At 27.7% G+C, this 14426-nt stretch overlaps 2 protein-coding genes and 1 long non-coding RNA gene across 6 annotated transcripts in view; 1 reads left to right on the top strand and 2 right to left on the bottom strand.

Moving 5' to 3' along the window:
* Window positions 1–1260: 1260 nt before the first annotated feature.
* Window positions 1261–1698, bottom strand: LOC132921325 (uncharacterized). Its single transcript, XR_009660860.1, has 2 exons — window positions 1557–1698; window positions 1261–1491 (listed from the first exon to the last, which is right to left on the bottom strand). It is a non-coding gene; the product is annotated as an uncharacterized LOC132921325 (long non-coding RNA).
* Window positions 1427–5489, top strand: LOC132921323 (uncharacterized). Of its 4 annotated transcripts, XM_060984286.1 has the most exons (7): window positions 1427–1613; window positions 1693–1751; window positions 1821–1895; window positions 2872–3163; window positions 3253–3329; window positions 3707–3970; window positions 4059–5489. In XM_060984286.1, exons 4-7 carry the CDS (start codon window positions 2905–2907, stop codon window positions 5181–5183), a joined length of 1725 nt encoding a protein of 574 aa, XP_060840269.1. In that variant the 5' UTR covers window positions 1427–1613; window positions 1693–1751; window positions 1821–1895; window positions 2872–2904; the 3' UTR covers window positions 5184–5489. The 4 variants fall into 4 exon arrangements, with proteins under 4 accessions (XP_060840269.1, XP_060840270.1, XP_060840267.1 ...); XM_060984287.1 differs by lacking the exon at window positions 1821–1895; XM_060984283.1 differs by lacking the exon at window positions 1427–1613 and having other exon boundaries at window positions 1636–1751.
* A 460-nt stretch (window positions 5490–5949) lies between these two features.
* Window positions 5950–14426, bottom strand: part of LOC132921324 (actin-histidine N-methyltransferase-like) — a 34524-nt gene continuing 26047 nt past the window's right edge. The window contains exons 6-9 of the mRNA XM_060984288.1: window positions 13301–13418; window positions 10970–11297; window positions 10355–10515; window positions 5950–6247 (exon numbers count right to left, since the gene is read on the bottom strand). Of these exons, the coding sequence (XP_060840271.1) occupies window positions 6131–6247; window positions 10355–10515; window positions 10970–11297; window positions 13301–13418 (724 nt within the window). The 3' untranslated portion in view covers window positions 5950–6130. The remainder of the gene's footprint in view (window positions 6248–10354; window positions 10516–10969; window positions 11298–13300; window positions 13419–14426) is intronic.

Raw genomic sequence — 14426 nt, 5'->3', positions numbered from 1 at the left:
AAAAAAATTATGTTTATATTTTTAGATATTTTAACTTCAGTAGTTCAGTATAATTGTATGAACTACTAATCAGGAACTTTATATCACGTAAATTTTCAAGCATTTTTACACAGCGAATAATTTTTTATCAACATTTATGAAAAATTGGAAAATTTAAAATGTTTATAAATAACTCAAAACGAGTTAAATATTTATAAAATTATATTATGCAATATGCATACTACTTTACGTTATATCATTGGTATAGTAATAGGTTAATTAATAAAAATTACCTGTTAAGGCGCTTGCAGTGCTTGCCCTCTACACTCTATCGGGTCCTTTATATATTGATACCTATATTTATTTATTCAAAATAATAATACTATTAATACTAATACAGATTAAATGTATAAAAAATAATGTGTTTTATTATAATTAATAACAATATATCAATTGTTATCCATAATTTTTTGTCTTCTTTACTTGATCACATTAACTGTGTATACCACAATGGCGTAGCTAGACGTTTTTTTCTGAATTATACCTGATATGTTAATGGAAATTTTAATTTCAGTCATATAAATAATTATAGACACGTTCAATATAATGTGAAAATTTTATTTTTGGAGAAAATTTGGTAGGTCCGGACCTATTTGACTAACCCTCTGCGCTCTGGCTACACCATTGTGGTTGACAATAGACATATTATATTGTGCAAGTAAGTAGTTTAAATGTTAATCACCTGTAACCACACATCGACAAGTTTAACATTTAGGTATGTATTATGTTTATGATTTGAATATTTTCACGGTTATAGATCCAAAAGACAAAAGATACCTATTGATTTTATCATTTTTCACTTTATCGTCTCACGTAGATAATGGTTAGGGATTAAGTAATGATACGTGGACTCGTGGTTGTATACACGAAAAAATTCACCTATTTAAGTAGGTATACCATAAATCGTATTAATCGTAGTAATAGTTGGACAATATTCTACCGTAATTATTCAACACACGCGAGCGATTAACAAATGAGAGCTTGAGAGCAGATTTTAATTTTTCGTGTAAAATAAACAATAGTTAGAACCATAGGGTAATAAGAATAATATAAAATTATTATTACTCTGTGGTTACTGGTTAGAACTCTAGAACCCATGCAAATACAAGTGTAATTTTATAATTTATTGTTCGGTAGTTCCGTTGTGCCACAGTAACCACAATAATCTTAATACCATGGTAACCACTAACCACTCGCCAATGAGAAAATACTGTCACAGGATTTAGTTTATTTAGTTTATTATTATTATATATTATAATATAATATGGTGCACCATGTTATCACCATTGAGAAATGTTATCACTATTGTTCCGTGTTATCACCTCGGTTTAAGATAATATATTATCTTAAACCGTGGTAAATACTTCACATCTGCTTTCGGACATTTTGTGACGTCAGTGTGGTGTGTGGTGTTAGTTGATTTTCGTTTTCTGACGACTGCCTTATCGAACTCTGAAATCCGAATTAATATAATTTTATTTTTGTTAATTCTGTACATTTTTAAACGTTGTACTTACTACTTCCGACGATACAACTACAGTCAGTACACGATAATTACCGTTCATGATTGATAGGTAACTAATAAAATTAAATTTATATAACATCGACTCCGTAAACTAAATATCTACACACTTACCGCGATCATTGTTACAGTTTCGGTGAGATCGTTGTTACCGTTGATTCGAACGTTGTACTTCGTTCATTAGCTGGTGGTAAGTTCAGATCGTCTAGATTGAACAGATTCACGCACAACCGTAATTAATGCGTCCGCTGTTATCTAGGTTAACCGTGCTTCAGTGTTATTGGCCACGGTTTTCATATTTTGTGTATTGCCAAAATATCACGTGCCCGTATAAGTAATTATAATAAATATTATATTAAATAACGACATCGTTAAATCATTTATCATAATCTAATATACTTCAACACACTACTAAAATAATAGTACGCTATTTAAAAATATAATCACGGAATAGATTAAATCTATTCTGTGGTATATAATATAAATGGTATAATAAAAAAAATATCATTCCAAATTGCAATGCTATTGCTACTTTTTTTGTTGCTACTACCTACTACTATTGTAAATTGAAATGCTGTGTATAAACGTTTTTAAATGTTAAAATTAATTAATTAATTAATATATATATATACATATTAAAAGTATACATAACAATTAACAAGATACCTTTAATTAAATATATATAATTAAACTTGAAATAAATTTAATAATTATTAATTATTCATAAGAGGAAATTGAAAATTGTTTTAAATTTTATTTCTTGCCATTGTATAACCACAATTGTTTAATATTATAAACTTATTTTTTATGCTATGCCAACATTTAAGAATAGTAAAAGGTTATGCATATTTATAACTTATAAAAAATAAATATTTCAAATTCCCGAAAGAGTAAAATGTGTTCAAATATTTATGTTATATTGATTAAAAATAACAAAAGTTTTTAATATTTACTATTAAAATATTTCATCTACATATTTTTAATTTTTATATTTATAAATAGCCAGTTATCAACGGCGTCACTAAACTCTTTAATATTGTTATAACATTTCAATATTTTTTTTAATATATATTTTCAAAAAAAAAAATAAATAACTGTAATACTTGTATATTAAACATGTTAATTCAGCTTTTAAAAATATAATATGTACTTATAGAATGTTGTATTCAATAAATTGTATTATTTCTGTGGGCTCTTAAAACATTGGAATAGCAAAATATATAGTTTAAAATATACTATTACAATTAACTATGAATAATAAATTATAACAAATTATAAATATTAGTTTTCATGTTAATTTTTTGTTTCAGATAATTTTATATTGCATATGAATTATAATCGTCATGCCTTGGTGTATTATAATTGGCTGTGGTAACAATTTGAAAGCTACAAAGCAACATGAAAAAGATGTGTCTTATCATATTTTTCCAAAAAATACACAACGACGTAATGCTTGGATGAACAATATTAAACAACCATTTAAGTTTAATGCAGATACATCTTATGTCTGTTCCAAACATTTTGTTCCTGATGACTTTGAATGTAATAGTTTAAAAGAACAATTACTTAACATTAAAGTTAAAAGACAACTGAAAAGAACTGGTTGGTGAATATATCCATCTAAAATACTATAAAATCAATAACCTATTTTAAAAGTTAAAAATATACTCAAGTGTGCAAAATTGTTTCAGCTATTCCATCCATTAATTTGTCTAATGCTTCTGAAGAAGAAAAATTAACAAATGAAGTTAATAATCCAGATGCAAGTGTAAGTATAGTATAACATAAAAATACATATTTCAATGTGCTCTGTGAAAAAATGTAACCTGGCAGTTATCTAAAATTGTCAATTCTTGGTATTCACATTAGAAAACCTAGACGGTTAGACATAGCACATTCCGCACACGTGAAATTACCTTGATTTACATACTAGATACAGCACGTTAGAGGAAATTTAATCACAGGACTTTGTCTTTTATTTGTATGAGGGGAGAAACGTTCTCTAGCAGAATAAATAGTAAAAAAAATTTTTTTATTGTTGAGTTTAAAATGTAAAACATGTTAGATTATATAAGCTATTCTCCCCTAATATTGAAAATGCAATTGTTTTATATTTTTTATTTCATTAAATTTTCTTTTTAACAGTTGCAGTTTAATAATAAATACGATGTACAAAAATGCTGTGCTGTTTCCAGTTGTAACAGTATTATGTATAGTGGATCAGATGAGCCAAATCAGATGAACAACAGTAAAATAATGTTCCACAAATTTCCAACTGATACTGTAATATTAGAAAAATGGTTGAAGTTCTGTAATAATTATAAAACTATTTCCGATGAATATCAAAATTTTCAAATATGTTCAGAGCATTTCAACAAAGACAATTATGAAAACAAATATACTAATGAGGTAAAGTATATTATGATTTGATATCAATTTCTAATCTAAAATGTAACCACTTAATTAATATCGTTATTAAAATAATATGTTTTTAAAGTCATCGTATCCAATAAAAGTACTGAAAAAAGATGCAGTACCAACATTAAATGGTGGAATTATGAATGAAGATATTAAAAATTTTGAAGACGAGTTGTCAAGGACAGAACGTAAAAAACTTGTGGATAAATTGTTAGCAGACTATGAGGAGCAACAAAAAAATGAAAAGGGTCATCTCAATGGCATGGTAACAAAGTACCCAGGTTTTTTTTCTCCAAAAATTAATTCAAATGCTAAACTTGGAGATAAATTAAAATTGTTAAAATCAATAGATAACCCAATAACCTATCCTCCTTCTAAAAAAAAGAAAGTATCTACAGCCCCTAACTTAAATACAGAACATTTAGAATCGCCATTTATTAATAGATTAACTCAGGAAATTAATCAAAATATTCAAGTAACACATGTTAAAGGCGGACTTATGTTACATGCTCTACCACAAATAACCAATAATGTATCAAATACACATTTGGATAAAACGATTCCCGATGAGGAAGAAGAAATCATTATTGTCACGGAAGATGAAGCTAGTCATATAGATCTGTCATCATATGAGGAAGAAGTTAAAGGAAATAACACTGAAGTGGTTATAGTCACAGACTCTAAAGAAACCAAAAACACTCCTAAGCATATAAGATGTGTATCTATAAATAATTTAATTCATAAAATTGATAGTGATAATAAGTGTGAGAAATTATTAAAAAACAATGAAAGTCTATGCACGCCTTTAAATACAGATAAAGGTTCATTAAGCCAAGATAAAGGATGCCAAGTAATAATTCCATGCAAAGGTTGTGAAAACAGAAGTCTTAAGATCAATAAACTTTTAAGAGAGAGAACAAGATTATTGAATGATTTAAATCAAAATGGTTCATGGAAAGATCCAGATGAAATAAATACCTTAAAAAGGATGAATGGTGTTTTGTCCTTATTATTATTGCAGTGTGTTAGCGAAAAAAATGGTAAAAAATCTCCATCCATACGAGTAGATTTAGTGCAAGATTCCATTGAGAGAATTAATCGTGGATGGTCAATGCAAGACACATCAGAAACATTATGTCAAGCCTTAAGTGTTAATGCTTATGATGAATTTTCAAGGGCTTTTGAAATGATTAATGAAATATAATGCAAAATGTATTTTTTGATAGATTGATCTTAAACTTTCATCTAATTTATGTTTAGTGTTTAGACTATACTTAATTAGTTGATTGGTTTGCATGGTTAATCTTAAAATTATATTTGATCACAGGGTAATAGCATGGACTATTTTACATTACTAAACTAAGCAGACTAAGCTAAAAAAAAAAAGAGTGAGTTTTTAATAACTTTTGTATTTTTTATTAAAATTTGTTATTTTATTTATAAGTGTTATTATATTAAATTGTATTATCATATTTATTATTTAATAAAATTTGCTATTAATTATCAACTATTTGTTGTATGAATAAAAGCAGTTAAAAACTATTTTTATTTTAGAACATTTAAAATATGCAAGGTAATGTAATAGAAAGAATTGATAAATGCAATCGGCTAATATGTGTAATACACATTTTGTTCTAATCACTGTTAACATTTTTTTTTCACCACTTAAATAAAAGAGAAATATGGATATTGATTAGAAGAAAAGTTGTTACAGTTAGTTATTTTAGTTACATCAATAATATTTTTTTTTTTTTTTAATGAAAAGGGCAATTCTGTACATATTTTATATGTATGCCAAATAATGCATATTATATCAAATTGAAATTATCTATTATATTTATGGGGAACCTAACTTATAACCAAAAATCTAAAGCAGAATGCCGTAGTGTACAATTAATAATATATTGTCCATACTTCCATTTTAAATAGTATAAGAGATTTACAGAAATCCAAATAAAAATAAAACAATATTAAGATGTGTGTTGTGAGTTATTTAATAATAAATATTTTTTTTAAAAAACAGTTATTTTGTTTATAGTAAATTTATGAAATTCAAATAGTCTTGAGAAAAAAATATACTTTACTTGAAAGTCCTTACAATTAGATTTTATTATTTAGATAATTATAATAATATAGTATTTAAAAATGTGATTATGGCTTTAACATAATATCCAAGTGTTGTTTAACATATTCCAAGGCGTTTTTCAATATGTCCAATTCCAGTTGTATCTGAGTATGGGCCAGCTGTTGAAATTTAGACAGATTGTCCTAAATAAAAAATTGTTTATAATTAATAATATTAAAAATCAAATTAAGAAATAATTACATGTTATCTAATTCTAAATTAATATAATATGAGTAACTGATAACTACAATAATTTATTGTTGTCAGCGCTTTAACCAAGTTGTCAGCCATAAAACAAGTGATGATGAGTTTAAATTTAGATCCGTGGCCTAGAAGGTAAAAATTAAATTGTTTTTACAAAATATAACAATGATAGAACGGGATTCTAAACATTCATTTGGTAATGAATAATAAGTAAATTATAATTAAATTATCAAAAGTTTTAGAATCTGGATGAATAATGAATGAATAGGATTTACAATGATGTTTTTTTTTTTTTTACTCTGGTGTCTAAAGACACTTTAAGTAGAAAAAATGCTTTTACTTCAACTTTAAGGGTTGTTGCTAATAGCAAATTGAATCTATAAGTTATCTATGGTACTTTAAAGAATTCAACAGTTAACAATTTCGCGTACTTTTCTTAATAATAAGGAAAACTAAAAAGTTTACTGAAAATGGGATTATAATTTATGTAACAACAAATTTGACAATAACGATTCTAAATTTTATATTACTATTTTTTCAGATATGGTATGAATTTCAAAATATTTAAGCAATTTATAAGCAATTAAAATGTTAAAAAAAAAAATTGTTCTTTAAATAAATATGTTTTTGGACTGAATACGACTTTTTTTATTCTGATTAATTTAACGTTATAGACTATAGTACCTACTACCATTGATTATAAATATATATTAATATAGTATTTATAATCAATGCTACTACATATGTTTCCCCAAACAACCGCTGTATATAAGGTAACTATATCAATTTCGTCGACACATATATTTTTTTTTAACATAATTAAATTTTAATTATTTGAATTTTTGTTTGCGTTACACAAGAACTAACCTTCATAAATAAAATTGTTAGAAAATTATTATTAGATTGAATAACTCAAATACTGAACACCAGAATATAATAATATATAGTCTATATTTGTACATCGTACGATCACTACGATGTATATTGTATAGCTAGCTGGATATGAACCCGTATTGTTAATAAGTGAGTCATTGGCGTGTCCATGGGGGGGAGGGGGAGTATGCACTTGCTACTTGCACTCCCTGCGAGATTAGGCACAATCACTCATACTACACAGAAAACTTATTATTCAGTGAGTTGAATTCTAATGGTAATGACTAATGGTTAATATTGCACCCCCTGCGAAAAAGTTCTGGACACGCTTATGGAGTGAGTGGTGGGTATATTATATAAGTATATAATAGTAGGAATAGTAGCATTCGAAAAAATTAAAAATTCCCTTTTTTTCCTCAAGGATTTTGTATCATCCTTAAACTGTGTCCATGTCAGCCCGGTTGAGAACAACACTAATATCGAGAATTCGTACAGTTTATGATCGTTAAGTACGTATGCGCTATTTGATTCGTCGACGAAGAATGATGAAGAAAAGTAAACAAGAATTTTAAAAAAAACTAAATAAACTAAATAAACCTGCAAAAACATTTTTATACAGTTGAAATATTTATTATTTTTCTATACAACAGGCAAATATTAATTTTTTTTTTTAAAGTTTGATTATGTAATACTATTACTATAACCTTCATTTCTTCATATTTTCATAAATTATCCTTACCTAAAATATATAATAAGTTTAGCGTGCTCAAGCTTATTATTTTTTATGAACATTTAAAGTCAAATTTTGACGATCATCAAAATTCTAACTTAAAATAAAAATCGATCAATCCTCAAATAATTTTGTAAGAACTTGAATCATTTCACAATAAGTTAAAATATCCTTATATGTATGTATAATGATATATTCAAAATATTAAGACTGATTTTAAACTATTATTATCAGTATTTGAAATTAATGATTTTTTTACTTTTTTAATTTACATTTAAATTTGAATTGTTGATTTTGATTTTTGAGTAAAAATTAAACAACGATATCAAAATCGTTTTATGACCTATGCATTTATGATTTATCAACCTTCACACTATACAACGCAATCAATAATACGCCACTAACAGCATTAGACAATCTTATAATTTATAAAATAAAAAAATAATGAGCATTACTAGTTAAAAAACATAATAGGGAAGTATATAATATTATGATAAATCAGAACTGTACGCGTTTGAAATCAATTAACGTAACCTAATAAACTGTGCAGTATAAAACTTAAGCTGCAAACGCGCCATAATATTTGGTGTCGAAATGGGTACCCACCATCTACTCATCTATACCTACCGCACAACTGCAGCAACAGTTATAATATGATAATAGTTAATTAATTTTTTTTCTAGTTTAGTTTTAATACCTATCGTATACGGGGACGAAAACGGAATAATAACGATGACGATAACGGATTCGCACGTAGACGTGACGCATTATAGCTGATGTATTCAATATACATATTATATACTATTAGAGGTCCAGCCTATACTGCAGATAAACTACCTATATATGGCTATATATTATTACAAAGTCAATTTTACCTGCAATACTTTACTACATCCCACAATCACTATACAATTATTACCAACGCAATACCTACGTCTCGTAATGATTTTTATTGATCGTATTGGGTTGCCCAAGCCCACTACGATATAAAGTGCCTATTACAAGTGGGTATACCTATATAATATACCACCAATATAATAATTGGTTCTAAAACCGCACGAGCTATCAACATTTTAGTTATGGTTTTCGTTAAAAGTACATTCGCGCAGCATACTATATACGCCCCATTAATACGTAATACAATCAGTAGGTATAGGCAGTATGGTTGGAACCAATATAGTTATTAGTTACTCGGGCTAGCGAACTTATTGAGCGTTTAAAATTAAATACCGCGGCGGGTTTTGAACAATTAAACCTTCGGCGGCGTTTTTTCATATGGTAGCTAGGTAGTTGTAACTATATATTTATCATAATTCGTATATATTTAGCGAACATAATAGATTTGAACGGTGTAGCACACGATTGCACACTTTTACATTTTCGTATCCAATAAAACCAGACGCGATTGCGTACCAACTGAAAAAGGTAAATTCATAATTTTCCTACCCAATAATTTGATATTTAAAAAAATTTTAATACGATGAAATATCAACATTGTTTATTGGCGGCGGGGCCACATTTTTTAGTTGTTTTTTATTATTAGATATATAATAAAATTAATTTAATACATTAAGAATAAAAAAAAAAGGTTATTTAGAAAAATAATTAAAAAAATGATTTTATATTGTAAAATAATTATTAAAACAACATTAATGCTTTTTATATTATTGCAACAGTAATAGATATAGGATATAGGTATATGGGTACTCCAGTTAGTAAGTAATCGGACATTTTGCTCATAAATGGAAAAAAAATGTTATTATTTATAAGTTATAACCAAGAACGGATTTAAATTCTCTAAAAACAAGAAAAATTCGTTTAAAAAATACGATTTATTACAATCATAACAGGAATTTTTTTTAACATTGAAAAATTCTTATTCTTATTAATTATTTGTTTAATTCCATGTACTTTTTTAAATACCTAAGTGGTCTATATTTGTCAAAAATAATTTATAAATGGCGACGGTGTCATATTTATCTGGTCGGTAAAGACATAACAAATAATAAAAATAGAAGTATGCCAAAGCAAAATAAATAATATTTAATTTTATTCTTTAAGAATGAATTTTAAATACATTTTTATAACATTTTATCCATTCTTATATGAAAATGACTTGAAAATTTAAAAATGGACTAAAAATGCTTTAAAAAGTAATAATCTTAGGAAAGTAAAAAAATGAAAAAACAAGTAAAATAAAAGTTACATTTTCTAATTCCTCGATGTATGAAATTAACTTTTAGTGCATGGAAAAGCAATGTTTTCGGATATTCAGTAAAAAATGCGATTTACATTCAAATCCGCTCCCTAGCTAGTTAGTTATAGCTTACAGCCTATATATTGACGATTGACCTATATAGTACATATATTTACGTAGTGTAATACGAATTTCGTATCGTCTAAATACCGAACATATCATTTTATTAAAATTTACAATACTAACCACATTTTCCGATGGTGCTGGATATTGCTTTATCAATAAATTGATTCTGACTTGCAAGAATTCCCAGCACTTAGTCTCGAGGGCAGGATCGAGAGTACCGTCCAGTAGTGTTAAGTTCAGGCAAAGTTTCTCTTCCATTTGTATCCAATCGTCTAATGTTTCTGACAAACACAAAATTACAGATACAGCGTTATTAAATTGTAACACACGGCCAGAAGTGCAGTATCAGTATATCAGAGATATCTCATATCAGTTTATCACCCAAACTATCTCCATAAAGTAAATCATTAAATTTAAATCGAATTTAAAATATTAATCTATAAGAATATTCAAATAAAATAGCAAAAATTCCAAAAAATGTTTTTTTTTTTTACAATTAAATTTTAAACAAATTTTCAAAACGATTTTTTCATCGTATTTATTGGAATTTTTTTTTTTAATATTAAAATCAAATCAAAAATACCCATCACATTCTTTCGTTTCTTTTTTAGAATCTATAAATGTTCAACTACACGATATTTTTGATATACACCGGAACGTTGAATTGTTTTTCAATTAACCGGTATTTCTGCAGTATACCGAAAATATTACCATTCAATGCACATTGATACATACTTTGATCCATGTTGAAGATGCGAACGAATGCGAGGAGCTTGCCGTCGATGGGAAACGGGCCGGGCGTGATGTAGAACTCGGCGAGGGCGGGAAGCGAGAGCGTCTGGAGCAGACGGTACCGGATCGAGTAGAGCGGGTCAGACCGGGAGACGCCCAGCCGTATCTTCACGGCGTCGTGCTCGTTGTCCGGGTACACGAACCCGTTGTGCACCAGGAAGTCCGCGTTGGTGCGCACTCCGTAGAATATGTACACTTGGTCGTCGGCCGCGTATTCGCCGTCGGCGTAGCACACGCACACGTTACTTGACTTGACGAAATCGGTCGACAGCTGAGCCGGTAAACGCCGCCCCGCCGGGGCAAAAAAAAATCATATTACGACATAATACATAGCTAATCGAGGGATTACCCTTGGGTACCCTCACACTGTTTTTAGAAAAGATCACGTTCGAATGCTGATTTTTTTTTAACTAGGTATATACTAATATATTATACAGACGTAATGTGCCTATACGTGTTTCATTATGTGTATGTAATATGGACTGCTTGGGGATACACATTTATTTTTCAAATATACTTTTTTTTTTATATATATATACAAAAACAGTTAAGCGCTAATTAAATTTTGAAAATTTTGAAATAGTATAGTTTCTTATACTTGTTCTACTTTCTACTTAAGTGTAATCTGGGTTGTGATTTGCAAATGATTAGTGATTAGTAATCACTGATTACTGCTGTCTAGTGTCTGTTGAAAATGTTAATGTAATATTATACTTAAATACATGTTAGTTTAGAACCTATATGATTAAACATAATTTGATAAAAATAAACTTAACTAGATATTATATTATATATATATATATATTACATATTATTTATTATTCTACTGATTTATTTAATACATTTTTTATTGTTATTTATTTGAAAGTTTATATTCAGTTCATTATTATACATAATTAAAAGAATATAAAATTATTATATTATTTATATTACATGATGTTATAAACTCAAACACTAATGATACTATACTTGAATGTCGATTTCATTAAAATTAAAAAAAATAGTTTGTATCACCATAGGTTAGGTTAGTTCTCTGTATTTTATATTACATAATGTAGGTACCATGTATGAGACCTGCAATTGTATAACCGAATGATATACGAGTAAATAAACAAGAAAAAAATCCCACCGCAATAGGTATACGTGTGTTATAACTTACAAGCTTATAAAATAATAATAATTATGACAACCTGGATGAGTTGTTACATTATTGCACTTAGAAATAACCTCAAAGTATGTGTGGTTACGGCTATTGCACCACTGCATAAAATACAAGAAATTTTTTCGAGAAAAATTTAAAATTGTAGAATAATTTTAAATACGTGCATACATCTGGTACTTCTAAGTGTAGTATGTACAAGATAAACTGTATTATAAACACTGTATGACCTGTTCAGGCTTTTTAAGACGTGAGTACGTTATTTATCAGGACTTTATTCTTCATTTTTGGTTTCCTATAGGCTATTAGGTACTCGACGGAAATAGCAGCTGAGACTCGATCCCCTTCAACTCGAAGTTTAAGTTACGTATATAATAAGTTAAAAATAACTCAATCTATAAAGATGAATTGAAAGCAAATTGACCTTGTCGCACTTATGATAGCCACGAATAAAGCCGTAACGAATACACTGCTTGCTCACCGCGAGATAACCATATACCACGTTGCAGAAAAAATAAATTACATCACAATAACAGAATTTGTAGGTATACATAATAATATAATATATTATATACAAACGAAAAAACAAAAATAAAAATTAGTTTGACTTCGAATTGAAGTTTGCGGTTTAAAAAAAAAAAAATCTATTGTCTTACATACTTGTCATTATAGATCATTCACCTGTATTTATATTATATTATTATATGAATCAAAATATGTATCATTATATAACATATGTCATATAGTATAAGTAAAAAACAAATACACGTCTTCGGCAAAATTCTATACGAAAAAATCGCGTTGTGTTTGGATGGAATTACATATTTTAAGAACATATTATAGAAACTAACCCCGAACCAAAAAATTGTGTATTGTTGACCCCGGAGTGTAGTCATTTGTGTAAAGGTAAATTCAACTTTAATACAGTTTTATTTTAACCGAATCTACATTCCCACGGCCCACCTGTCTTGAATTCTAAAATTAAATGTATTATAACATAATATATTCGTATTAATAATAATAATTTATTAACAGATCTACAACCAGATTTATCCATATTCATAGTTGCAGCTTTTTTGTTTACACGAATAAATAAGTTATAATAATCTACTTACTCTTCCACTTCGGTGGTTGAACATGTCCCAAAGCGGTATGAGCGCACTAACATTTTCGGACGGGTTTTCTGAGCTGGGAACTGTATTTTGACGCGACATTAGCGTCGATACTGCCCACCTATAACAATATGCATAAAATACAATTATAGACTGCTCATTTTAATCTTTAAATTGACAAATTAAAAAAATTAATTTTAATAAATAAAGTGATACAGTGAAACAGCGAAACCTTTGAATAGCGGACACTCTCTGTTACTAAAATTTTGTCCGTTATTCGGAGGTGCCCGTTATTCAGAGGAGATACATTTTTTAAATTTATTTGTATAATAATTTACTATGTATGTATAATGTTATTACTTATTATTTATTGTAAATTATTAAATTTTTAAATTTTTACAAATTATTATTATTTAAAGTATATTTTTACAATCAAAATCAAAACTATGTACCTACATGTATTTTTAAATTATTTTTGGTTGAAAAAATCGGTAAGCTTTGTCTGTTTATAATTACACCGTCTTTGTGCAATCTCAATAGTAATACGAGAATACATATGAATGTGAATATGTATTATTTTCAAATAAAGATTAGGGACTTACCATTATTTTAAAAACTCCCTATTAAAATAATATCCGTTATTCGGAGATTCCGCTATTCGGAGGGTTTCCTATTGAGAGGTGTCCGTTAGTGGAGGTTTCACTGTATATTCGAATTTCAATATGCACACATTAACGTTTACCTATTTATATAATGTAAGACCTGTATATTTTCTTCTATAATTCATTATAAAAATAATAATTATACAACATATATACTATCATAGGTATATATTTATATTACCTATAAGTGAAAATTATTACGATTATCATAATGACTTTTTTTAAATGTAAAATGTATTAAAACAATTTCTAATCACAATAGAAATCCTATGATCGGTGGGTATTTTCTGTTATCTGCCACCCAAATTTCTATAGCCCAAAGCCCAAGTCTCACGAAGCGATATGTTTTAGATTCAAACATAAACTATCTAATCCTATATACAGCAATATCATGGTTACACGGATAAGCAGGCATTTAAAATGGTGAACGTAGAATGCTATATAGACGTAGTAAGCGGTCCCTTTAC

The sequence above is a fragment of the Rhopalosiphum padi genome, chromosome 2 (assembly GCF_020882245.1).
Source record: "Rhopalosiphum padi isolate XX-2018 chromosome 2, ASM2088224v1, whole genome shotgun sequence".
Taxonomy (NCBI): domain Eukaryota; kingdom Metazoa; phylum Arthropoda; class Insecta; order Hemiptera; family Aphididae; genus Rhopalosiphum; species Rhopalosiphum padi.
This window is presented reverse-complemented; position numbering and strand designations above follow the sequence as displayed.